The sequence below is a fragment of the Festucalex cinctus genome, chromosome 9 (genome assembly GCF_051991245.1).
Source record: "Festucalex cinctus isolate MCC-2025b chromosome 9, RoL_Fcin_1.0, whole genome shotgun sequence".
Taxonomy (NCBI): Eukaryota; Metazoa; Chordata; class Actinopteri; order Syngnathiformes; family Syngnathidae; genus Festucalex; species Festucalex cinctus.
The window spans coordinates 12,510,188-12,534,195 of NC_135419.1; the positions used below are offsets into that span (position 1 = coordinate 12,510,188).

General features: G+C 43.3%; 4 protein-coding genes across 14 annotated transcripts in view; 3 read left to right on the top strand and 1 right to left on the bottom strand.

Annotated features, from left to right (window-relative positions):
- ankhd1 (ankyrin repeat and KH domain containing 1) overlaps positions 1 to 10,696 on the top strand; it is a 30,175-nt gene extending 19,479 nt beyond the window's left edge. For 7 of the 8 annotated variants that reach the window (XM_077532024.1, XM_077532018.1, XM_077532017.1 and 4 more), the window contains 23 exons: positions 46 to 333; positions 428 to 926; positions 1,086 to 1,225; positions 1,312 to 1,423; positions 1,622 to 1,767; positions 1,851 to 1,993; positions 2,428 to 2,641; positions 2,785 to 2,960; positions 3,450 to 3,612; positions 3,709 to 3,804; positions 3,892 to 4,008; positions 4,121 to 4,289; positions 4,598 to 4,794; positions 4,878 to 5,227; positions 5,361 to 5,513; positions 5,585 to 5,734; positions 6,358 to 7,882; positions 8,035 to 8,221; positions 8,350 to 8,466; positions 8,557 to 8,808; positions 8,883 to 9,067; positions 9,842 to 10,009; positions 10,078 to 10,696. In XM_077532024.1, coding sequence (XP_077388150.1) covers positions 46 to 333; positions 428 to 926; positions 1,086 to 1,225; positions 1,312 to 1,423; positions 1,622 to 1,767; positions 1,851 to 1,993; positions 2,428 to 2,641; positions 2,785 to 2,960; positions 3,450 to 3,612; positions 3,709 to 3,804; positions 3,892 to 4,008; positions 4,121 to 4,289; positions 4,598 to 4,794; positions 4,878 to 5,227; positions 5,361 to 5,513; positions 5,585 to 5,734; positions 6,358 to 7,882; positions 8,035 to 8,221; positions 8,350 to 8,466; positions 8,557 to 8,808; positions 8,883 to 9,067; positions 9,842 to 10,009; positions 10,078 to 10,137 — 5,607 coding nt within the window. In that variant the 3' untranslated portion in view covers positions 10,138 to 10,696. The remainder of the gene's footprint in view (positions 1 to 45; positions 334 to 427; positions 927 to 1,085; positions 1,226 to 1,311; positions 1,424 to 1,621; positions 1,768 to 1,850; positions 1,994 to 2,427; positions 2,642 to 2,784; positions 2,961 to 3,449; positions 3,613 to 3,708; positions 3,805 to 3,891; positions 4,009 to 4,120; positions 4,290 to 4,597; positions 4,795 to 4,877; positions 5,228 to 5,360; positions 5,514 to 5,584; positions 5,735 to 6,357; positions 7,883 to 8,034; positions 8,222 to 8,349; positions 8,467 to 8,556; positions 8,809 to 8,882; positions 9,068 to 9,841; positions 10,010 to 10,077) is intronic. The other variant, XM_077532022.1, reaches the window with a different exon arrangement.
- A 763-nt stretch (positions 10,697 to 11,459) lies between these two features.
- higd2a (HIG1 hypoxia inducible domain family, member 2A) lies at positions 11,460 to 12,778 on the top strand. The gene is made up of 2 exons (XM_077532756.1): positions 11,460 to 11,687; positions 12,290 to 12,778. Exons 1-2 carry the CDS (start codon positions 11,495 to 11,497, stop codon positions 12,454 to 12,456), a joined length of 360 nt encoding a protein of 119 aa, XP_077388882.1. The 5' UTR covers positions 11,460 to 11,494; the 3' UTR covers positions 12,457 to 12,778.
- A 732-nt stretch (positions 12,779 to 13,510) lies between these two features.
- On the bottom strand, positions 13,511 to 16,485 carry cltb (clathrin, light chain B). 2 transcript variants are annotated; one of them, XM_077532754.1, is made up of 6 exons: positions 16,064 to 16,485; positions 15,460 to 15,506; positions 15,156 to 15,273; positions 14,928 to 15,039; positions 14,564 to 14,617; positions 13,511 to 13,757 (listed from the first exon to the last, which is right to left on the bottom strand). In XM_077532754.1, the coding sequence occupies exons 1-6, from the start codon at positions 16,233 to 16,235 to the stop codon at positions 13,586 to 13,588; spliced, it is 675 nt and encodes a 224-aa protein (XP_077388880.1). In that variant the 5' UTR covers positions 16,236 to 16,485; the 3' UTR covers positions 13,511 to 13,585. The 2 variants fall into 2 exon arrangements, with proteins under 2 accessions (XP_077388880.1, XP_077388881.1); XM_077532755.1 differs by lacking the exon at positions 14,564 to 14,617 and having other exon boundaries at positions 16,064 to 16,479.
- Positions 16,486 to 17,355: 870 nt separating this feature from the next.
- Positions 17,356 to 24,008, top strand: part of LOC144026166 (PDZ and LIM domain protein 7-like) — a 33,064-nt gene continuing 26,411 nt past the window's right edge. Inside the window, exons 1-2 of one of the 3 annotated variants that reach the window (XM_077532753.1) lie at positions 17,356 to 17,523; positions 20,865 to 20,963. In XM_077532753.1, the coding sequence (XP_077388879.1) occupies positions 20,868 to 20,963 (96 nt within the window). In that variant the 5' untranslated portion in view covers positions 17,356 to 17,523; positions 20,865 to 20,867. Of the gene's footprint in view, positions 17,532 to 19,395; positions 19,552 to 20,864; positions 20,964 to 24,008 lie in introns of those variants that run through there. The other 2 variants (XM_077532750.1, XM_077532752.1) reach the window with 2 other exon arrangements.

The following is a 24,008-nucleotide window of genomic DNA, read 5'->3' on the forward strand; positions in this document are numbered from 1 at the left end:
TGGCATCACAAGTTGGTAAACCGAACATTTGTGTTGTCTTCTCAGGTTCAGAAGAAAAAGAAAATCTTGAAGGAGCTGCAGAAGGTGGAACGCCAGTTGCAGCTAAAAACACAGCAACAGTTCACCAAAGAATACATGGAGGCGAAGGGCTTAAAGGAGGAGCAGGAGGCTGGACAGAGCCAAGGCCCGGGCCCTGGGCCTGGAAGTACCTCTACTGTACCCGGGTCCCTTCCGCTCACGCCAGCTGCCCTTGTACGCTCCAGCTCTGACACGGATGAAGAGGCCAACAAGGACGAGGAACAAGACGAGCTCCCTGGAGAGGACGAGGAAGAGGTTCATTCTTAACACTTTTGAAATGGAACATTTTATTCTTGCTGTTGGATGATTGCGGATACATATAACTTAATTTCTTTTGTATCCTTATCAGGATGAGGAAGAAGACGATGAAGATGATGACGAGGATGACGATGAGGCGGAAGAGGAGGAGGATGAGGAAGAGGAGGAGGAGGAGGAGGAGGAGGAAGAAGAAGAAGGTTCAGAAGATGAGGCAGATGGAGAAGAGGACGATTACACCAAGCTTCCTCAAGTGGGCACAATCCTCTACAGAGATGGGCTGCAGCCTCCACAGCAGCCCCCACTGCCCCTTTCACCACAGGTCAATCCACCGCCTCCGCCTCTCCCGGCTGCCTTCCTCCCCGTCCAACCTCTGCCGGACTACAACCCTGCCGACTACCCAGGAAGCACCAGTCCCGAACTCCAAAGGGTGCTGGTTGGACAGCAGATGTTGGGCCAACAGCAGGTGGCGGGTCAAGGTCAACAGTTGTCTGGGTTAGCGCCTGGAATGATACCTCAGCAGGCCCCAGACGGACTCATGGTTGCTACACCTGCGCAGACGCTCACAGATACGCTGGATGACATCATGGCAGGTCAGTGCATGGCGCTTTTATTTTTGACTAAAAGTTTCTGTTTTTGCTGAAATTGTCCCATTCAGTGCTGATAGTGTTAAGGAATTGAGCATATCTCAAAACAAATTTTACATTCACAATCTTATGCTTCTCCTAACTATGTCTATGTTGGTATTGCAGCCGTGAGCAGCCGCGTGCCCATGCTGAACACAACCACCTCACCCACTCCCTTGTCCCAACCACCCACGCAGACGTCTGCCAACATCTCCTCGCCACCATCTGTGCTGCCCCTCTATCCCTCAGTTGACATTGATGCGCACGTAAGACATTTGCCAATATGCACTCACATTGCAAGTGCCAATGAGAAAGCTCAAATAATGAACGATGGAAATTGCCTTCTCCGCAGACGGAGAGTAACCATGACACCGCACTTACATTGGCCTGCGCTGGAGGACACGAGGAGCTAGTGTCTGTTCTCATTGCACGGGGAGCCAACATTGAGCACCGTGACAAAAAAGGTACAATGGAACTTCGGTTCACAAATTTAACTGGAAATGCAACTAATAACTCTCAAGCCCCAAGACCAAGTTATTTTTACCTTTTATCTGTGTGTAGTAACTTCACACAGATGTTGACTCTTATTTTAAACATATATGGTTGAAAGTGAGCTGCTAAAGTAAAACGGTAAATGTTGACATCGGCTCTGTCCTGCTTAGGTTTTACCCCTCTCATCCTGGCTGCCACTGCTGGCCATGTTGGAGTCGTAGAAGTGTTACTCGACAAAGGTGGTGACATTGAGGCCCAGTCTGAGAGAACCAAAGACACACCTCTCTCTTTGGCCTGCTCTGGGGGACGACAAGAGGTATACTGTAGTAATTATGTATTTTCATGAAGCTTTATTTTACTGGCAGTCCCTCAATTTCATACTTGTCATTATTTATTCAGGTTGTTGAGTTGCTGCTTCTACGGGGTGCAAATAAGGAGCACCGCAACGTTTCCGACTACACACCTTTGAGCCTTGCGGCCTCTGGTGGTTATGTCAACATCATCAAGATACTCCTCAATGCTGGAGCTGAAATCAACTCCAGGTGAGGGCATCTACTTGGCTACCAATGTCTTCTATTGATGGGTTCATCTTGGCTGCATCCTTGCACTGATTAGACGTTAATGATGAATGAGTCATACATATGTTTAATTAATTTTGATACTGTTATACAGTATCTACCTTGGCTGATGAAATATTTAAGTAAGCAAATCATAACCATTGTCCACTAAAGTTCTTCACACAAACACACAATGTTCTTAACATAACACGATCACAATATCAACCTGTGATTAATATCCAAATGATGGGAGACGATGCAGTCAAATGTATAGTAATACATTTGACTGCATCGTCTCCCATCATTTGGATATTAATCACTTTTTCAAGAATGATGTTGTTTGAAATAAATATTTTAATAGCTCATGTTTGGACCTCATAATAGGCACCTAACAGTTTGTTTAATAACTTTCCCACCAGGACTGGCAGCAAACTCGGAATCTCTCCTCTAATGCTGGCAGCAATGAATGGTCATGTACCGGCAGTGAAGTTGTTGCTGGATATGGGCTCAGACATCAACGCCCAAATTGAGACCAACAGAAACACAGCTCTGACCCTTGCCTGCTTTCAAGGGCGGGCCGAGGTTGTTAGTCTTCTGCTCGATCGCAAGGCCAACGTTGAACATCGTGCAAAGGTGAGAGATCTTAATTTTTTTATGGATTGTCCTCGTTGATTAGCTTAAATAGAGCAGCAACCATGTGTTTAGCATTGATTAAATAAGTGTGGTTGTATTTTTATGCTTTTTCCAATAATTAACTGGTCGCTTACTTTATGCAGACTGGGCTCACTCCTCTGATGGAAGCTGCCTCGGGAGGCTATGCTGAGGTGGGCCGTGTGCTGTTGGATAAAGGTGCTGATGTAAATGCGCCACCTGTTCCCTCATCCAGGGACACTGCTCTCACCATCGCTGCTGACAAGGGTCACTACAAGTTTTGCGAACTGCTTATCAATAGGTGTGTACTTATTTTATTTGACGGGAAAATCACAACTGATTTAACGTTGGACACATGTTATTTAATTTTAGGACTTGAGTGTTTGTTTATCTGTCATTTTGAAATTCAGAAATAATTTTGTACAATTTACCAGTTCTGTCATTGTGTAAAAGCCTGTTCAATGATGGGGAAAGCTAAAAAAAAATTGGCTGGCAGATGGTAGACTTGTTCTGAAATTGTAAGTCAAATATCCTGCCTGGTACATTTAACAAATATAAAATATTTAACAAATGGCAGATGGCGAACAGCTCTGCAGGTGTTATTGCTGGTGTTCGGCGTTATAGCTTCTAGCAGTAACAGGTCTCCATCAAATCATGTTTGATATTCTGAATGCTAATTAGTCACAACAATGAAGCCCTTTTTTTCCCTCAGGATTTATTAATTCAGCTTTTAGTCCTAAAGCACTCTTAATATATTTCTGTGAGTGTTAATGCCGCCGTAATTTTGCAGGGGTGCCCACATTGATGTACGGAACAAGAAAGGAAACACGCCCCTCTGGCTTGCAGCAAATGGCGGCCACTTTGACGTGGTCCAGCTCTTGGTGCATGCAAGTGCTGATGTGGATGCAGCCGACAACCGCAAAATTACCCCGCTCATGGCTGCTTATCGCAAGGTGCAGTGTGGTCACCAGTTGTGATTTCATACACTGTATGGCCTTTTGTAATAGAGCTTGGGTCTGACTTTAACTGATTAACGTTATATATTGTAGGGCCATGTGAAAGTGGTCCAGTACCTTGTCAAGGAAGTTAACCAGTTCCCGTCAGATATTGAGTGCATGAGATACATAGCTACTATTGCTGACAAGGTAGGCATTCAAATAATTATGTAGTTTTTGCTTGAAAAACAAGTACAGTTTTAACTTTTTTCTTCTTTTTTTTCCCCCCCTCTGCAGGAGCTTTTGAAGAAGTGCCACCAGTGCATGGAGACCATCGTCAAAGCCAAAGACCAACAGGCAGCTGAGGCCAACAAAAACGCGAGCATTCTCCTCAAGGAGCTAGATCTGGAGAAGGTAACGATCGCTCGCCAATGGCTGCGCTTCGGGAGTTGACAGCTTCCAAATATACTTTGCTGTGTTAACAAACAGACAAACCTGTCATTTAAATGGCTATGTTGTTCTTCAGTCTCGAGAGGAGAGCAAGAAGCAGGCTCTGGCTGCCAAACGAGAGAAGCGCAAGGAGAAGCGCAAGAAGAAGAAGGAGGAGCAGAAGAGGAAGCTGGAGGAAGAGGAGGGGCAGAAAGTCAAGGAGGATTCATCGGACATGCAGGAGCTGAAGGAAGATTCTGCTGAAGGTGATTTGATTGACCATAGTGTCCACCATCAGATACACACTGGCATTTTAGCCTCATTTTTTTTGTGCACAATGCCAAGTTCGACAGTGTGATGAGTAGTTTTACCAAGTGCTTCCTACTCAAGAGCTTTAAATAAAAATTGCCAAGGCCTAGCTTCTACACTATTTGATGTTCCATTGAGCTATTATGGGAAGCATGAAGGTGTATTTGTGAATCAGATCATGTTAAAGAAAAAGGAATGACAGTAACTATTGTACTGTATGTGGTCAAGATACAAGTTTCTCAGATTTACTTCTTTCTTTTCGCAGAATCGGAGGTTCCTATTGAGCCTCCCAGTGCAACAACCACCACCACCATTGGGATATCTGCCACCTCAGCCACTTTCACCACAGCTTTTGGGAAGAAGAGAGCAAGTGTAGCCACGACCCCGAGTACCAACCGCAAGAACAAAAAGAACAAGACTAAGGACTCGCCAAATGAACCTATAATATTACAGGATCCACAGGTGAGTAGCGTCTTGGTAGTTTGTGCTTTATACATTCAATTGACCTGATTGATTCCATCTGACACTGTATCCTATTCTTTTAGGTTGCACTCGCACAGCACAAGGCTGACAAGAACAAAATCCATGGGGAGCCCCGAGGTGGCGGCGGGGGCGTGACAGGCGGCAACAGCGACTCCGACCCTCTGGACAGCACCGACTGCGCCAGCGAAAGCAGCAGCAGTGGCGGCAAGAGTCAGGAGCTCAACTACCTCCCTGACCTCACCTCGTCCACGTCCTCCTCTTCATCCTCCTCCTCATCCTCTTCTGCCCCATCCTCAGGGGCCGCCCAAGCCCAGACCATTTCGGTTGGCCCAGAAAAAAGGCACTGTCCTCCGCCTCCGACAGAAAGCAAGATGGACAAGGTTACAGTCTCCATCTCAAAGCCGACACAAAAGTGAGTCAAGTGTTTGTGGATGTATGGACGTTGCTGTGTTTTGATTTTAATGCCGCCTATTTTAATGCAGAAATGCATGCCACTGTTTTATATTTGGTCTGAATTTTAATTTTAGCTGCTCATTTCTCCACAGAGCTCCAGACATGCATGACTCCACTTCAAACTCTCTGCCCTCCCCATTCAAGACCATGGCTCTTCCGGTTACCTCACCCAACAGTAAGCTCAGCCTTACAAGCCCCAAGAGGGGCCAAAAGAGGGAAGAAGGCTGGAAGGAGGTTGTCAGGAGGTAAGCGTTTTTAACCAATAACATATTTGGTTTACTGTATTTTGTTAACTTGCGTTTTGCTGCTTTTGCAGATCTAAAAAGCTTTCTGTGCCAGCCTCTGTTGTGTCACGTATCATGGGCCGCGGGGGCTGCAACATCACGGCCATTCAAGACGTGACAGGAGCACACATCGATGTGGACAAACAGAAAGACAAGAACGGCGAAAGGATGATCACCATAAGGTAGATATTAGGGCTGAACAATTAATCAAATTCAAATTGATATCGCATGTTCACTTATTGTTTCATGAAACATGAAAAGTTGAAGCGATAGTTTGTTGTAATCATCTGACTTGCGCTTGAGGCCAAACTTGTTTGGTAGAATTTTGTGAAGTTGTAGTGAATGTTTAAATTAATGCAAGTTAAGGAAGTTAACAACTATAATTGAAATAGATATATTTTCTTTTACATTATATTCATGGTTCATGTTACTTTATTGTAAGCTTAAGCTATAAGACCAAAATACACATGTATAAGGAATCTGATATTGTTTATTGTAGTAAGGATTAGTTTATTGATTGGGGTTGTTTAAAAAAAAGATGGGAAGAGGGAGGACCTTGAAAAAATAAGCGATAGAATTAATCGCAATTAGAATATTGAGGGGGTCTTTTTTTCAGAATGGTTCTGCCCTAGTATTTATGATATTCCCTAGAGAGACTGAATAACAACTGGCTAGAAATGTATCGGATCCACACAGGGTTAATCTATTCCAATTTTGCTTTTGCCGTTTTAACCAGTCTATGACTACTTCTGCAATGTATTCAGAATTGCTCGCCGTCTTAATTAGGTGTGCTTTGTCATTACAGAGGGGGCACGGAGTCTACACGATATGCAGTTCAGTTGATCAATGCACTAATCCAAGACCCAGCCAAAGAGCTTGAGGATCTGATCCCTCGCAATCACATTAGAGTACCAGGCTCCAAATCATCCTCCTCGTCATATGGCAACAGCTCAGGCGGAGGCAGTGGTTCAAATTCGGGATCAAAGTCCCTCAGCTCCCTGGTCACCTCCTCAGGTGTGTCGTTCCAGCCTTCATCATCCTCTTCGTCATCCTCTTCTCAGGCTGGCGGAAAGGTCGGGAAAGGGCCGTCCTCAAATGTTAGACAGCCGTTCCCGGTGTCGCTGCCTCTTGCCTACGCTCACCCTCAGCTGGCCCTCCTGGCAGCTCAGACCATGCACCAGATCAGACACCCTCGGCTGCCCATGGCACAGTTTGGTGGCACCTTCCCTCCTGCCGCCAGCACCTGGGGGCCCTTCCCTGTGCGACCCGTTAGCCCCGGCAGCGCCAACAGCTCCCCCAAACACAACGGAGGCAGCACAGCCGGCCCGGCCCGACCCAACTCGACCCCCAGTGAGCACGGCAATGCCGCCGGCACAGCGGTCACCGCCACCACCACCAGCTCTCCCAGCTCCTCAGCAGCGTCGGCCTCGACTCACCTCCCCAATCCCACACCGTACAACCCTCAGCCAAGTATTCCCACCCCCTCCTCAGCCAGAAAGCAACTCTTCGTCCCCGATGCCAAGTCTGCCGCCGTCACCTCCGCGCCTGTCGCCCCTACCGTGACCAGCAGCGGCAACGCCGTACGAGGCACGGGGTCTCCGGCACACCACAGCTCCTCCGCGGCTCCAGTTAATGCTTCTCAGCAGCAGGTGGCGAGCGTCTCGCAGCCTCCCCTGCAGCAAGTTAAAACCGAGCCCAGTGCCGTTATAACGCCTGGAAAGGAAAAAGCCCCTCCACATGCTGAGAATCAGCCCGTTTCCGCCAGTGACGTCATCGCTTCGGCAGGCTTCAGCGCAGCCGCTGCGGCTTTGCCTCCCAAACCAGAACCTCGACAGCAGTTGGCTGCCCCATCCTCCTCCATTTCATCCACGGAGCCTCCCCCAACGCTCCTTAACTCCCAAGCCAACTCGCACCTCGCCGCAGTACCTCCTCCTTTGCTCTCGCACAACGTGGCACATGCTAACAACACGTTGCCGCACTTCTCAGCCCCCGCACCAAGAGTCTCCCACCGTATGCAGCCACCGGGGCCTTACTATTCCCTTCCTGAGCAGCAACAGATGCAGACGCAGCAGCAGTCGCAGTCCGTGTTCGTGCCCTTCAACCCGCAGCAAGAACCTGTAAAACAGACCCAGAACCAGACACCCCAGCCCACAAGTTTGCCTCTACAGGCTCAAAGCCAGGCCCAAGGCTCCCTTCCGGTCTCGGCTAATCTCGGCATGATGAATGGCTCCCAGATCCAGCATGTGGCTAACTCAAGCAAGCAAATGGCACCCAACTTCGGTCCGGCAGGCCTCTTCAATTTCAGCAGCATCTTTGATAATAATAACCAGGTACAGCAAATTGCCCACTACTGTACAAGAGTGATAAACCATTTTGAGGTTCATGCGACCATTTTTCTAATTCTAATTTTCATGAACTTTGTGCTAGAAATTTGATTTTATAAGTGGAACCTACACTAATTTAGTGAATAATTATCTTGCAGGTGGGAAACAATCAGGTGTGGGGTCATCTTCCCGCTCGTTCGCCACCAGAGCCGTCATACTCTGCCCCGCCGGCCTACGTGAACGTGGGCCAGATGGAGAGCATGATGCCGCCGCCGCCTCCCCCAGATAATTCCAAAGCTCCAGGTTACCGCTCTGCCTCTCAGAGGATGGTCAACAGCCCCATCGGTATGAACAAGTTGACTGAGTATCCGTTTTCATATTTTATGTTACCCTGTAGACCAGGGATGGGCAATTTAAATGGTGGAGGATCTTAGATCCTGTGCAATGTCTGCCATCTATGTCTGCCCCCACAGCATTGACCAGCTATGCCACCAGTAGTCAGGTGTACCTGCATGGTCACACGGGAGTCGGCACACCCTCATTCAGCAGGCAGCACTTTTCTCCTCACCCCTGGAGTGCATCCACATCTGGTAGGAGCCACAAAATGACTTTGTTTGGCTGGGAAATGGAAATGATACTGCGAGTGTCAATGTGTTTAATTCCGCCTCCCTCTCCATCAGGTGAGTCTCCAGCTCCGCCTCCGTCAACGGTGTCAAACTCGAGCCTCTCCACCTCGGCCGTGGCCCCGCCGCCCCAGCCCAAGCAAGGCGCATCCTCGCAGCAAGACCGTAAGGTTCCGCCACCCATTGGCACAGAGAGACTGGCGAGGATCAGACAGACGGGCTCGGTGAACCCTCCGCTCCTCACCACCAGCTACACGGCCTCTGTTGGACAGGGAGGCATTTGGTCATTTGGTGTTGGCAGCGCCTCAGGTTAGACCAACCTTTTTGTTCCTTGTGTATATTTATTTTTGTACTCTTGCTAAATCTGCCACCTGTTTTTACAGAGGGCATGTCTGGTTGGTCTCAGCCCCTGATGAGTAGCCACATGATACATCCTCAGCTGCAGGCAGAGCAGTCGGCCTTCTCTCAGCACCAGCCCATGGAGCAGGATGACACGGGCATCGCTAACCCCGCTAACAACTTCCACCAGCCTCAGCACATGCCCAACACCTACATGGACTTCCCAAAGGTAACGCAAAGCAATAACTATCTTCAGTTGTCGTTGTTTCTGATCCTACACAATAGTTAATGACGGCAATTTGTGGTCAGTGTGTGTAGAGCAGGGGTCTCCGTTTTTTTTCCCCACTGAAAGCAAAACCGCGAGCTACTCATGATTCACAACATTTATTTTATAGCTAAATTTTTGTTATTGCCTATACCTCAAACACAACAACAAATCAATAGTGGTCATAAAATGCAAACGTTCGCATATATAAAAAAAATATTTGCTAATGCTAACAGCTAGCTGCTAGCCACTAACATCGGAGATTTGTACTGTACCATACAATGAGACGACGTAATTAACTAGCGGTTTCTTAGTGTCTTAAATTAGCGATTTGAATATGAGTTCAGGATAGCGTTATTAGTCGCAACTATGTAACGTCAATAAAAACTATGACGAAGAAATCCAAAACATTGAAAAAGGAAGTCAATTAGCCATTACGCCACGTTGTGGGTCAACTTCAAAGTAAAAGTATGATAAGGCTTTTTTTTAATTGCCGCCAATGTCTTATTTGGAAGGCTTTATTTTGAAATTACCCTTAGTGTAGGCAATGTATTAGGATCTCAAAATTTCAGATTCCAAATATGTCCACGAGCTACTCAAACTACGGCTCGCAAGCTATCGGTTTGCGAAGCCTGGTGTAGAGCAAGACAGACCAGATCTCCTTTTTGTGTGTGTAAATTACTGTCCTTTACTAATAAACACGATGCAAAAAAAATATTTTCTGTTGTCCCACATCAGGGAATGCCCATGTCAATGTATGGCGGAACCATGCTGCCTCCTCATCCACCAATGGCAGAGGGGCCCGGGGGACCCATGTACAATGGTCTGCATGCCGGCGACCCCGCGTGGAGCCCCATCATCAAAGTGGTCCCGAACAACGCGGACAACACCGACCCACAGCAGCAGGTAAGGTCCCATATCTTTGTCATGTCATGTTCCACGTATGCGTGACTCGTTTGCTTTCTACCTTTCAGATGTGGCCTGGCACCTGGGCGCCACACGTGGGCAGCGTGCACCTGAATCATGTCAACTAGATGGCGTCGTCCTCAACAAAAAACAAAACAAAAAAAGAAACAACAAAAAAACAAAAACACGGCTTAACCAATGGATGATTCTGACCAATTTTGACAAAGAACAAACAAAAGTACAACATATTAACACGACTAGAGAAGTGAGAGCTGCAGAGCTGAGGTTGAAGAATTGGAAGTTCTCCAGAGTCCATTCTTGACGTGCCTATTTGAAACGAGGAGAGAAGTTGAGTGTTCTGATGGTTCAAACGCAATCTTTTTGATGGCCTGTTCAACAGGAACTGTTCTGCATAGTTTAGCGATTTTGACTTAAAGCCGCATTCACCGTTCTTTGGCTGCAAGGGGCTGGACACGAAGTAGCTATTTAAATTCGGCCCAGACCTAGTTGATGATTACCTAAAGAGAAATCAGAACCTTTTAGAGTGGTAAATACATGTATAATTGTTTACATACTAAAAAGGGTTAAAATGAGAGTAAATTTCATGTCGTATAGTGGCTCTACTTTATGTAGCCTGTATTAATGTGAAATATTTACCTTAATATTCAATAAAAAGGTTGAAAAATATTGGTGTGGTTTTATTACTTGGATTGTCTGTTTTGATATCACGTGACTGCATGCACAATTGCACACAGTGAAATGTTTAGCCCCAGCTGGAACTGGGGCATGAAACAAGGTGGATTTCTGAACAGTTCAAAAATATATCGGTGTTAGAAAGCACACAAAATATCAGGAAAACCCTATTTAAACATTGAAAGTTAAATAGGATTGATTATAGAGGCATTTGAAGTACTGACTTAATTTAAAATGAGTTTGAATGTGATCTGTTAATTTTCAGCACAACCATATCCTTGTTATGAGGGTTTGCACCACATTTTATTATTTTTTAAACATCTTACAAAAAATTAGAACATATCTGTATGACTGTCTTACAGGTAATGCCCCCCCCCCCCAAAAAAAAAAATAAAAAATAAAAAATAAAATAAAATAAATACATAAAATAGTGCCACTTAAAGTATGTAATTAAACCTATCTTAAAAAAAAACTGCTCTGCTTGCAGTAGGAGTCCAGACAAGTAATGGAAAAAGTGCTGAGCATGATGCGTTTTCCACGGCCTAAGGTCCATCTACTCTCGCATACCCTGTCGTAGGACAACGAGTGGAGCGCTAAAAGTTGATTGAACTGGTACAATTTTTTCTCCATTTGTACGAGTAGCACGCAGTTGTCACCTCGTGTGCAGTTTCGCTTCGTTTAGTTGTCGCAAACGTAGGCATTGGTATATTTTATTGTGAAGCGCAATGCGGAAGTCGGACCGGAAGAGTGTTTGTTTAACTTGTACACTTCCGCTCCCCAAAGTAAGCTAGCATGGCGGCGACCGCAAGGCAAACTGTAGCCGACCAAGCGACCAAAACAGCGGCACCGGGAGGGGGAACCATTCCGTTTGATTTGTCTCAGCCTCCGTTCATCGAGGGCTTCAGTCCTTTACCTAGGACCAAAGATGAGACATTTAAGGGAAGGTTCTCGCGGAAGGTGAAAGAAAATCCATTCGTCCCGATAGGTGAGTTACACAAGCCAGACTCCCCTTTATGATTTCATTTTTTATTTTAATTTTTTATTTCATTTTGTATCCTACACAGAGTCAAGCTGAACGATGAAATTGTCAGTGTAGCTCCGCACATCAGCGGTGAAGTCCATAAAACTACTTGGACTGCTTTTAAATTGAAAATATATCGGTTTATTTTTAAAGTTGCTTCTCTGTTGCTCATTATAGCCACTGGGGGTCAGATTGGTTGAAGTTGAACTTCATCGTACATTTCGTCTCAGTTTATGAGGAGCTTGATGTTTTATATTTCTGGTCAAAAAGTGTTCATGTCAAAAAAATAAAAAATACTGTAATCCTGACTACAACTGCGCTGCATACTTGACATGACGTTTCGGGTCCACGTAAAGAAGAAAAAGAAAAAAAAAAACGATAACCGATTAATCGGCCGATTGTTTGTGTGAAAAACTAAACTTAGTTTTCCTTCCAACCTGCATACGAAATCAGTTACATGATAACTGGTATGTGTTAACTGCTGTATCATTAATATCTCCTGTACTCTGACAGCCAACGATATAATTTTGCATGGAGCTGATGTTACTTTCCTGTGTGTTGTCCAGGTTGTTTTGTGACGGCGGGGATACTGATGTGGGGCCTCCGATCGTTCGTACAGGGAAATAGCAGGAAATCGCAGTTGTTGATGCGGTCCCGCGTCATCGCCCAAGGCTTAACAGTCACCGCCTTTGTCCTCAGCGTCGCTGCCGCCTCTCTCAAAACCAAAGAGTGAAGAAGAGTTGGCACCGCAGCTGTACGATCCTCCATTCACATGTAATAATGTACTGTGTATAACATCTAGAAATCAATCAGAGTCAGGCGGCCTTATTTATAGTTGGGAAAGAGATTGTCCTTTCAGATGTGGCTTACACAGGATATGCTGTGCTTGACGTCATTGCTGAATTGGTATTAAAATGATCCAACGTGAGGAATAAGCGGTTCAGAAAATGGATGGATGTAAGTGCATTTTGAAATACAAATGTCATGTAGGCAGCAATGTTTTTATCGTTAACGAAAACTGAAACTACGAAAATAAAAAAAGCTGTTAAAAACAATTTAACTTAATAATTTTGGTATTACAGTATGGCCACACAGGTCGAAGAGTCAATTTTTTTTTTTTAATGGAATTACATGGGCTGCTTTTTGCTCAAAGGATATATCAACAATATAAAAGAAACTAGTACAAGTTATTACACTATTTTTTTAATTGACCAATCCCTTTTAACATTCACTTTCCTCAGTTTTCATAATATCCAAATAGGCAACATGTGAAAGAATGCAAAAGTTGACAAGAGTGGATTGCAGCTTATAAAACGTGGATGAAATGAGAAATGCAACTCAAGCTTTCAATAACAAAACTGCTTAGTAGGGAATTATTTTTTTTGCTGCTTTAAGTGCCCAAATGAAGTCATCTTCAGCTTTTCAGTGGAGAAGACAAACCGTATTGGTTGACAATTACAACATTCCAAAGTTGGTGGTTCTACATTACTGAGAGGCATATGTGGTTACAATCTGCAAGTATCTGACTATTCAATAAGCTAAAGTGTATATATATAAAAAAAAAAAAATGCACTCAAAATCATGGCAGAGGCATGCATTAAAATTGACCAAAATAATTTAAAAGGGTAAGAAATGGTGTAACAATATTTTCTTCAGCAATGATAAAACAAATCTAATAATAATAGAGTTCATGTCCCCACAATTGCGGGAATTCAAAAGTATAGGCATCAAGAAAAGTAGGAAGGTTATATACTGTATAATGGGACTTTTTTTGGGGGGGGGGGGGGGGGGGAAAGTGGATTCCAACCATTTTTGTGGTGAAAAGGCAAAGTTAGTGCGAGCGAGCGATTTGAGCCGACCCCTTAGCGGACGAGCGGGGTCTGCTTGAGCGAGATGAGCACCGAGCGCATCCGGGACACGTCCTTGGCCTGCTTGTTGGTCTTGGGGTTGAAGTCGCACAGGTGGGCCACACGCTCCCACGCCGACGCGGGGCAGTCGCCGTCGCTCTCTGCCAGGAAGGACTCCTCGGACGCTCTGCGGGCGGGACAGCCGGCGTCAACACTGACTCGAGAACTTGCCACACGCTGCTCATGTCACGACACACGTGCACAGACAATCTCACTGACCCAAAGTTTGGATCTCATGCTTGGAGAGTTGGTGCAGCAGTTTGTTTTTCTTGCTTGCTTCAAATGTATTTATTTGTTGTATTCAGTTTGGCAAATTGGATTCGGGTTAGCACGGCTATTAGAGTTGAATGATTTTGAAAAATAATTTAATTGCAACATTACATTTTTTTGTAGATGTAATTCAACAACTGGTTAATTCTAAAATTATATTAACAGCAATTTTAAAATAAATTTTAAAAATGAATATGCTATACACAAAAAAAAACTTAATTGGTTAATTCTTTGTAGCAAAGAATAAAATTTTGCAACATTAAAAATGTTTGTAAATGTAATTCAACAACTGGTTAATTATAAAATGATATTAACAGCAATTCTAAAATAATATATATATATATATATGCTACATAATTTATTTATTTTTTTTAACTTTTAAAAAATAGTCTAATTATTTCCCCCCTCATCTACAAACGACCTGGCCTGTGTTTGTTTTTAAAAACGTAATGTAATTCTTACATATTCCTACAGAATGTGGCAGTTTCCACTTCTTGTCCCTTACTAATACGTTCTGTGTTGTACCCAAACATAATTGCACCTGCACCTACATATTCTTATTTTAAGTGTCATGAGGCGCGTCTGGTGAGACGGACTATGGGGTGTCAGTGGGTAAGAAGGAGGCATCCAACATTAAAAAAGCACAAGAGTTCTAAAACCTACACAAAGCCTATTAGTTCAGAGTTGGGCTGTTTGTAGAAAGCCTTGTCAGCAATCCTTAGTAGCCAGGCAAGGCCAAGTGAGCAGCAAAGAGAAGGAGACAGGGAGAAGAGTGTCAGTGTCACACAACATTAGACTCTACTACTACCAAAAAAAAAAGGGACAGTCAAGCAAAGTGAAAATGAATTAGTGAACGGAGAAAAGTGGGTGAAACACAAGCGATACCGTGTCAGACTTGGGCAGAGTCTGTAGGAGAGTTTCAAAGAGGGACGTGACGTTTGGGACTTATTTCAACTTAATTATGAAGATGGCATTTTGCAATTGGCAATTTGCGCGCCAACAGGCGGACACGTAAGAAACTACTAACCTGTTGTTGGCCTTGTTCTTCTCCATCTGCTCGCTCTGGTGCACGTGCCAATCTTCTAGCTCCTTCTTGGCCTTCTCTCTCCACTCCGCCTCCGCCGCTTTGGATGCCGAGTCTTGTTTGGGTGCATCACAACAAAGGAAAAAATAAATAAATCATTTGTTAGATAATGTCTTAAGTTGGAACCGTAAAATGATCATTAAGCAGCAGACGCGCCACTTGTTGACTCACCTAAAGCCTCGAGGCGTGCTTTCTGTTCCTCCCTCCATTTGCGGAGACTTTCCGGCTCTTGCCTTTGAATGTCCACCTGCGCGATGGCTGCATAGTTGTCCGTGGGACCGTTGGACTCCTGTTGGAGAACAAACAAATTTGTCTGTTATGATAGCGGTCACATGAACACATTCTGCTCTTTTCACACAACTGGGACTCTAAGATTATTATATTTGAATTCAATGATAATGCGTTTGATAAAATAGTCCAGTTGCTTTGATTCATAAGCACACGTCCTTTCCTTTATTTTCTTGCTGTGACTCACCTGAAACAGATCTCCATTCACTGTGGCGGGCTCCTCTCCAAAAGGATCTGACATCATGACAAAAAACAAAAGAAAAACAAAACAAAAAAAAACACCCAAGCAAGAAATTAATACAGTACTAACATAAAATTTAGATGTCACTTGGTTGCTGCACTGGCCATCTCTGTGTCTTTATAGTGAGAAGTCATGCAAAAATGCAGCAGCACCTGTTTGGCCTGTTGAAGGGACAAGACTTCCGGGTTGACAAGTTAACGTTAAGACATCACTCTGAGACATATGCCTGAAATTCTTTAGATGGTGCATGATTGAGAAAAAGAAAGTATTACGAAACAAACCGTACGTGACTCGTTTGTGTACGTTATCCCCGTTTTACGGTGCTCGTAAACTAGCATTGATGCTATTATGCTAACCGGCTAACGCATTAAAAATGGCCACATGATCACCAGTTCTGCGTCAAGTTTACACTATAACATGACTAATACTATTATTTTCTAAGTAGATTAGCAGTTTAATTATCTCTTACACTAGAACTTTGATGTTATCTGTGTCGGCCACCAAGGCTACGTTAGCTTCAGTTAGCTCACAGCTGCTATCGGAAACTTGCCATAGTTGCTGGTCGGTGGCACCACCGGAGGCTCTTGGCTTTCCGCCTCGTCCAGCACCCCAAAGTCTTCATCGTCGTCGTTCTCTATACCGGCGATCTCACTCTCCTGCTGGGCTAAGAACGCTGCGGCCGGGTCCTCTTCTGTCGTCGGGTGTGCTCCGTTGTCAGCCATCTTTTCACTAAAGTATTGACTTGGAAGTTGAACTAGGCTAATTTTGTCAAGTCTTGTTTAATCACCAGCAACCGAACAAATGAATGATAGATTGCAATAGCGGAGATAGTGCGGAAGGCAGCAAACAACGTCTAATCGGCTTTGATAATTGATAAACCAATCTGCGACTTCAAGCCCTCAGTGATGATGATGATGATGATGATTCATGATTTCGCCACTTGATTCAATATCGATGATGGAACCAGCTAGTAGCTTCTTTCTATTTAACGCCATCTGCTGGCCACTATGTTGTGTTGCAGTCGACATTTTCCAGCAGGATGTACTTGACGTTGCTTCAACAAACCAGCAGGGGTCACCAGCCCTTTTTGAAATCTTTGAACATTTTAAAAGTTACTGTATATATGTGCGAAAGGCTACCAATTTGATACACACTTCTAGGGGGAAAACATAGCTCAAATCATCTTTATTTTATTACAAACATGTAATGGCATCATTTTAATGACTTCTCAAAGTATTACAAATTAAATTATTGTCAACGATGATTGAGGAAAGAGATGAATATCGTCATGCAACACATTCTAAACATTGTGCAAACGTTTATGTTAAAAGGCCAGGTTGAACTGTGTTTGTGCACCGTTTCAATTATAGTTCGGCATGTTTTTAGCCACCTATGCTTGTTGTAAGACCCATGTTAATCTACATTCAGGCGAAATTAGTCGACTGGCAACGCGTTCAAGTTTACTCTTCAAATCCTCATTTATCAATGTGTGCGTTTTTTTAATTTTATTTTTTTTAATCAATAACCTTTAGAAAGATGACAGTAAAATACATTTACTGTATGTCGTTTTCTGTACGTTAACGTGTAGTGTAGCAGGGGCAGGTGTGGCGGTACAATTCAATATCACTCCGCTGACGGTATTCAGTTTGGTATACTATAGCCAGAAAAAGTAGTACCCGCGTGACTCCTTTGTGACACTGTGACCCATGATTGGATTGTATGATTAGTTAAACCAAATCTATAACACATTTTATGCTACGCTGATGATCGTCGTGATGTGGATTTTAATCACGGGCCACGAAAAGTGGACCAGACCGGCCTCTTCCTGGTGTCCCACTCGGAGCGCGACACTCGGCAGCGGGCCATGTGACCTCTGACGTCTCCGCGTACTGTAAAGACGCCTCGGTAGCCAATCAGACTTCAGCGGCGGCTTCCTCGCATCCGCCGAGAGGAAGTTTTGATACAGGCAAACTTTTCACGGCGCTATCCGGTCGTGCAGAGGAATTCGAGGTAAGAAGGTAAAAACAAACAAAATAATATTTTTTTCGTCTTTGCTGTGCATCTTCAAACCGACTTTTGTAGTAATTGTGGTTTTGTTCTCTTGCGAGGCGACTTTTTGTACAGCGAGTAACTTCTACGAAAGACCACTAAAACTTTGTCACAAGCGTGTGCTAGATAGCTGTTTTACCTTATCTAAATTTCATACTAGTATCGCCAATGGCTTTATCTTCTGGTGAATATTCACTTTGAAAGGAACTTCAGTCCGAGCAAACCTGATTTCGTAATTGCCTTCGTAGTAAAAGTCCAACTTTATATAGGAAAGGCTTATTGTTATTTATTGTCATGGGTTACGATAAATTGCAAACACTGAAACAGAAAACGTTATGGATAAAAGTTGTGTATTTTTAAGAGAAAAGTATATTGTCGAGGTTAAAGTTGGATTTTGTTTTTTTTTGTTATCAAGTTGTACGTTTTGGGGAAAAAGTGATTGCAGCCCCGCCGCTCAACCTACCTTATCAAGTACAGTATATCCGTATAGTGTATCCCAAGAAAACTTGGGTTACCTTCAATGACTTTATTATTTCAATTATTCACTTGGAAATAAACTTCAAGTAACATCTTGACACACGGTACTCAGACTATAACATGGGTAAGATAAATAGCAAACACTAAAAACACACAGTTATGGATACCAGAATTATACAGGCAATGGTATCGTACTAAAACGTGAAATGTAGTGTAGCTAACGTATAACTTCCACCTTCCATTTGATCGATGAAACAAAAAAAAAAAAAACATTACTATTTTTTACCTGTGTTCTTTGTCCATGTAGCTTTATTAGACTGTAACTTATCCAAATTTTAATTGGGCAGAAGATCTGATTTGTGTCAGACTGAAACTAGTAAAGTACTTTTCTACTACAACTTGCGGCCACTTGTATAAGAGTCATTTGTGACATTATATTAAGGTATTATGTAATAAGAGATTATTTTGGTAGCCAAAGCCTTAAAATGTTGGCAAGTGACTGTCAGCTGGCAACTGCCCGTCACAAAGTCAGGGTTGACGAGAAAATCGGATTATATGTTTGCAAAACTTCAGCGACAGAAACCCTAAACTCAAAGTTTACTTTTTTTTTTCTTTGTGTAATATAAATTAATGCTAAATATGGAAGCTGTATGGAAAATGGATGAATACTTAGCATTCGGAAGCAAAAGATGCTATGTGCTTCAAATGTTAGCTTTACAAATGTCAGGTCTGTTTTGCTAGCAGTGTGTGTTGTATGAGACATAGTAAAGATAATTACAGCCACCTAGAGGTACCACCTGTTTTTGTTTGTTTGTTTGTTTGTTTTTTCTCAAGGGGAAACAGGAGGTACGCTTATTTATTCAAGTGGACAATGGCGATTATTAGAGCACAGGCCACTATTTGAGGAATCAAGGTATTAGAATTAGCTAATAAAGCAAAAATAATATCTCTTTTTGCGGTTTTTAACTACAGCCCTAGGCAAAGAGTGTTCTGTTAAATATTCATTCATAATTCCCCTTCGGATTGAGTTTATGATTCCTCTCCGACTGAGTCCATCTGTTGCTTTAAAGGCTCGATGTCATGTCATAATTGCTGGTTTGGTTGCATTGTGCCTTATGTCGTCCAGAAGGAATGTTATGTTCCTTTGCTCTCTTCACTTGCGGGCCTTTGGCTGCTCCACAAACACACAGACACTTCCAGAAAAAAAAATACAGTAAATAAAAAAACCTCTTAGTTCAATTTAGCAGTCATTTGTTAGAATATAGAGGCAGTTGACGTCGTCCTCTCTACCCGCCTCCCCCTCTTCCTCCCTGTGACTCATGTGGGTGTTGGGCTGAAATAGTTTGGTGTAGTTTTACATTCCTTATATAGCCTCTGAGGAGTGAGTTGCAGCTCCAAAGTTTAGGGGGTAGTCCTTGCCAGCAAGAGCAAGGCTCCGCTTGCTTGTCTGAGCTTTTGCGATTCTCTAGCTTTCTCCCAGGTTTGGGCTACGGGCCGGCCCTTGAGGACAAGGTAGGTCTGGTAGAGCCGTACGGGCCGAAGAGCAGGTACAGAGGTTAGGTGAAGTCGTACAGCTGTAAGCCCCGGCGGCAAGTGACCGTAGCCTCGCGTCTCGAGTTGCGCCCTCAAAATTGCGTTAGTTATTTAGTAGTACGTCAGCCAATGTCAGGGACTAGTTTTAACACAGCTGTCGTTGTCTAATAACAGTGAGACGGATTGTGTGAACCGTTTCAAAATGTCAAAAGGAGTTTTCATTTTGCAAGCGGGCCAGTGTTTCATGATTCCATGGATTATTACACGGGTTATCTTTCAATGACATGTGTTGACTGCACTCCAAGTTATATTGAAATTGGAGCTTATTGTTAAATGTCACCGCTGTTCCTTTTATGCAGTAGATTTATGATGATGGTGTGTCTGCTACCGATTTGTAATATCACGCTCGATATATGAATGTTAACCTCAGGTCCCGGCAAAAGGGATAGCCAGCTAATAGTCTGTCTGTGCAAGTGCCCGATCCAATATTGTGTTGCATATGCTACGTAAACAGCTGATTTCATGTTGGCTAAATTCTACCATATGTTTTTTTTTAAGAATTTCTGTCAAGAACAAATTATAGCCTCCATTAGAAATTGGGATAGTCATAATCATTATTCATTAATACTCAATAATTTTGTCATTTTTTTATTAACTGACTCTGAATGTAACGGTATCCAAACACCACGGTACGATAAACATCACAATATTGTGGGGAGGTTGGCGACATTGTAAAAAAAAAAAAAGCTCACGATACTGCGTATCTCAACCTCGGCGTTTTCTACAAAATCTACGAAAATAGGTTCACCACTCTGATATCTGGAATTACTCTGTAAACAGCACTCAGTTTGGATCAGCGGCACAAAGTATCAGGTCAAACGATGCTGTGTTCGGCTGAAATTGAAATGTTTTTTCGACAAACGTGCTGCTTTTAATATTGTAACATGACTATGACAATATCATGGCAAATTTAGTTTGACAATATCGCTTTTATTGTTACATCACTAGAAATGAACGGTCACAACTTGACCTGTTTGAAGCAAAATGGAGGGCAACACTTGGCTCCAACCAGCAGAGGTGCTGTTGAGTCAGTCTCAACTCATTCCTATGTTGCCGTTGAAGCTAACAAGTTACAACACATTTATTGATTGTCGATCAAGTAAACTGAGTCAAGTGACCATTCTTAGGTCGAAATAAAACATACACAACCAAAGAAATGTGTAGACTTGTAGACTTGTAGGCCTTTCCAAGGAAATAAATGAATATTGTTTGCTTCTTTGTCTTTCTCGAAGGCTATGAACGTATACTCCGTAACCCTCAGCGGCCCAGCGCCGTGGGGCTTCCGGCTGCAGGGTGGCAAAGACTTCAGCATGCCCCTCACTGTGTCAAGGGTAAGACTCTTTTGTTGGTATTTACATGTTGAGAGTTGAAAGAACTTGGTCGTGTTGGTGTATCCGATCAACTAGAAGCCTGGGTCAAGGAAGAATTTTGTGTACATCTGGATAAAGGTGCAGCTACAGACATTTATTTTGCACTGCTTGTAAAAGCCATGTCACCTTGTACAAAAAGTGCAGCCATAAAATGGAGGCTTCAAAATCAAGCCAGAGATTTTCATCCGAGCCAGGACAAGGTTGTGAAGTTTCACTCCCGCTCCGTGTTGTATTGTTTTATTTGTACGCCACACCAGACGCTGGCGCTGATGTCGTCTTCCATCAAATTATGGGAGTATGAGAGGGCAAACATACGCAGTGGTGACATAATCCATCCACATTGTGGTGTTTTCCACAGGCAAAGCAGTTCCAAATCTGTTGTTAAGTCTTATTCAGCAACTTTTGTGGGATCATCATCCCAGTTTAAAATAGGCTCGTGGAAATGTTGATCACCCAGAATTAAAATGTCTCTATGACCCATGATTTGAAGTTAACATGGTGGAAGTCCATCCATCCATCCATCCATTTTCTTGACCGCTTATTTCTCACAAGGGTCGCGGGGGGTGCTGGCGCCTACGTCAGCTGGCTCTGGGCAGTAGGCGGGGGGACACCCTGGACTGGTTGCCAGCCAATCGCAGCTTGGTGGAAGTCATTCTAATATATTGCTAAAACAACAAATCAAATAGTGCCGGGTTCACCAATTCCGGTCCTCGAGGTCTGGATTCCCGCAGGTTTTAGACGTTTCCGCCTACCAACACACCTGATACTAAAGATCAGGCTCGTTATCAGGCATGCTGCTGAACTGATTATATGAATCAAGTGTGCTAGTGGGCGGAAACATAAAAAGCTGCAGGACTCCGGACCTCGAGGCCCGGAATTGGTGAACCCTGAAATAGTGGCTTCAATTTTGTACAGTACCATGTTGTTTTTATTTATCCAACATATCACCAGGGTTATTATATTTTTGGAATTTTTATTTTAGTTATTTTTTGTTTCGTTTTGAGTTTGATCTTTTTTTTCCTTTTTTAAAATTTAATTAGTTTTAATTAGTTTTCAGGTTGGTACTGTTAGATTTATTAGTTGTAGTTGCTTAGTTTTAGTAACTTCGGTATTAGTTTTTATTAAAAAAAAAAGAAAAAAAAAGGGATTACTTGTGTGCCGTATTACAACATAGTAAAATGAAAAAAGTAACACATTTCTTACCTAGCGTTGCATTTCGGCTGAGTTAAATGAAAAGGAAGGCGAGCCGAGCCCTTGGGGCCAAAAGTCAAATAGTACGCGAAATTGTCGTCCAGGAGCAACGTCATCTGAAGGTGCTTTTCTATTGGCTGCTGCTAGATGACGTCACTTCTGTGTGACACTTTCAAACGACCCAAAGACTAAAACAGACTTTTTTTGCTCTAATTATGGTTAGTTTTAGTTAGTTTTGTAAACGTAAAATGCGGTTTCAATTTTTTGTTTTATAAAAAGTATTTTTGTTTTTATTTGATTTTATGAACGAAAATGTTTTTTAATTTCAGTTTTAGTTATTTTGTTAGTTTTCGTTAACTAAAATAACCTTGCGTACCACTCATAGTCATTTAGCGTAGCCTTATAAATAAAGCGGCAAGAAAAAAAAAAGGTCGTTGCTGGAGATCAGAAGCAAGTCAGGTCGATGCGTAACGGCACATTTAACAGTGTGTGGTGTACTCAAGTGCGTTATCTGTCCTGACCTGACCCAAATCAATCATTTCAATTGTTTGTTTACTCTGTTGTTGCACTGTGGCAGTTTTCCAGCTACTAGTTGACAAAAGAAGCATTTTTCTTTATTCTCTTTTTTTTTTTTGCCTCTTATATAAAGAAGCAAGGCAAGCAATATTCTTAATATATACATGTTATTTCAATCATTCCACATGGCTTTTGTGAGATTTCAGTGTCCACAAGAACATGCTGTCATTTGTTGGCCACCTCTTCTTGAGTGACTGCCTTGCAAATAGCCTCTAACCTACAATTGAAGAGCACAGCAGCCACTTTCCAGGCCTTATAAGTGCACCACTGCTTGCTTGCACTCCTGATTTCCTTGCGGTTGCCAGAAAGCCCACATGCTTGTAAAGGGACACGTACACACACACACACAATGCACCACGACATGAGTCACACTATTTTGTAAGTGGGATGCCGTTGAGGTGTAACGTCATCGGTCTTGTCTGTACACGTCTCTTCTCTGCTCTGCTCGCTGGTTGCCATCGCCTAACCAGAAACACGATGTTCCCTTGGACTCGTGACAAGATTGATTCTCTTCTCGCTCCCACACCAAACCAATGAGAAAGAAGTAATTTGACGATTTGTCCTCCTCCAAACAAGGATTTGGGGGCACTTAAAGGAATTTCAGTCCAGACAGGCGAGACCGATCTACCTGCAGGCTTGTTTGATGTTTTAAAAAGAATGAGTAGTCAGTGGTTGTTATCTCCGTTAGCGCCAGTAGTTTTCCAGGCCCTCTGGCACAGGAGTTATAAAGTTGTGACATGGTTTCTTTCTCTGGCACTGTTTGCTCTCCTCGCTGTCATTAAAAAGTGGACGGTGAATCACACACTGGCCGAGGATGGCAGCGGCCTTACCAAGTCTTTATTCTGGCACCGAGTTGAGGCTGGATGAATTCAGTGGGTGTTCTGTCCGTCTCTGCCGGCTGGTTGCTGACGAGATAAGTATCTGAAGCCAGACAGGGAGTTAAAAGATAATACAATGAAGAACACGCAGAGTGACTGGACCAAAGGCTCTGCAAAATGCTGAAAATGATTGAAAGCGACAGCTCCTGGCAGATCAATGGGCTGAAGCGTTTTTGTTGTTGCAGTAAAGGTGAGATGGCAATTTGGGTCTGCACAGCTAGCTTGTATGATTAGTTTGCTGAGCTCACGTATAGATTACTGTAGTGTCGCGTCATAATAAATAGGAGCATGATGATGTGTATATAGATAAGGACAATGCCATGCTACTTTATGCATTTGAGAGCTGTAGTAAACCTGTAGG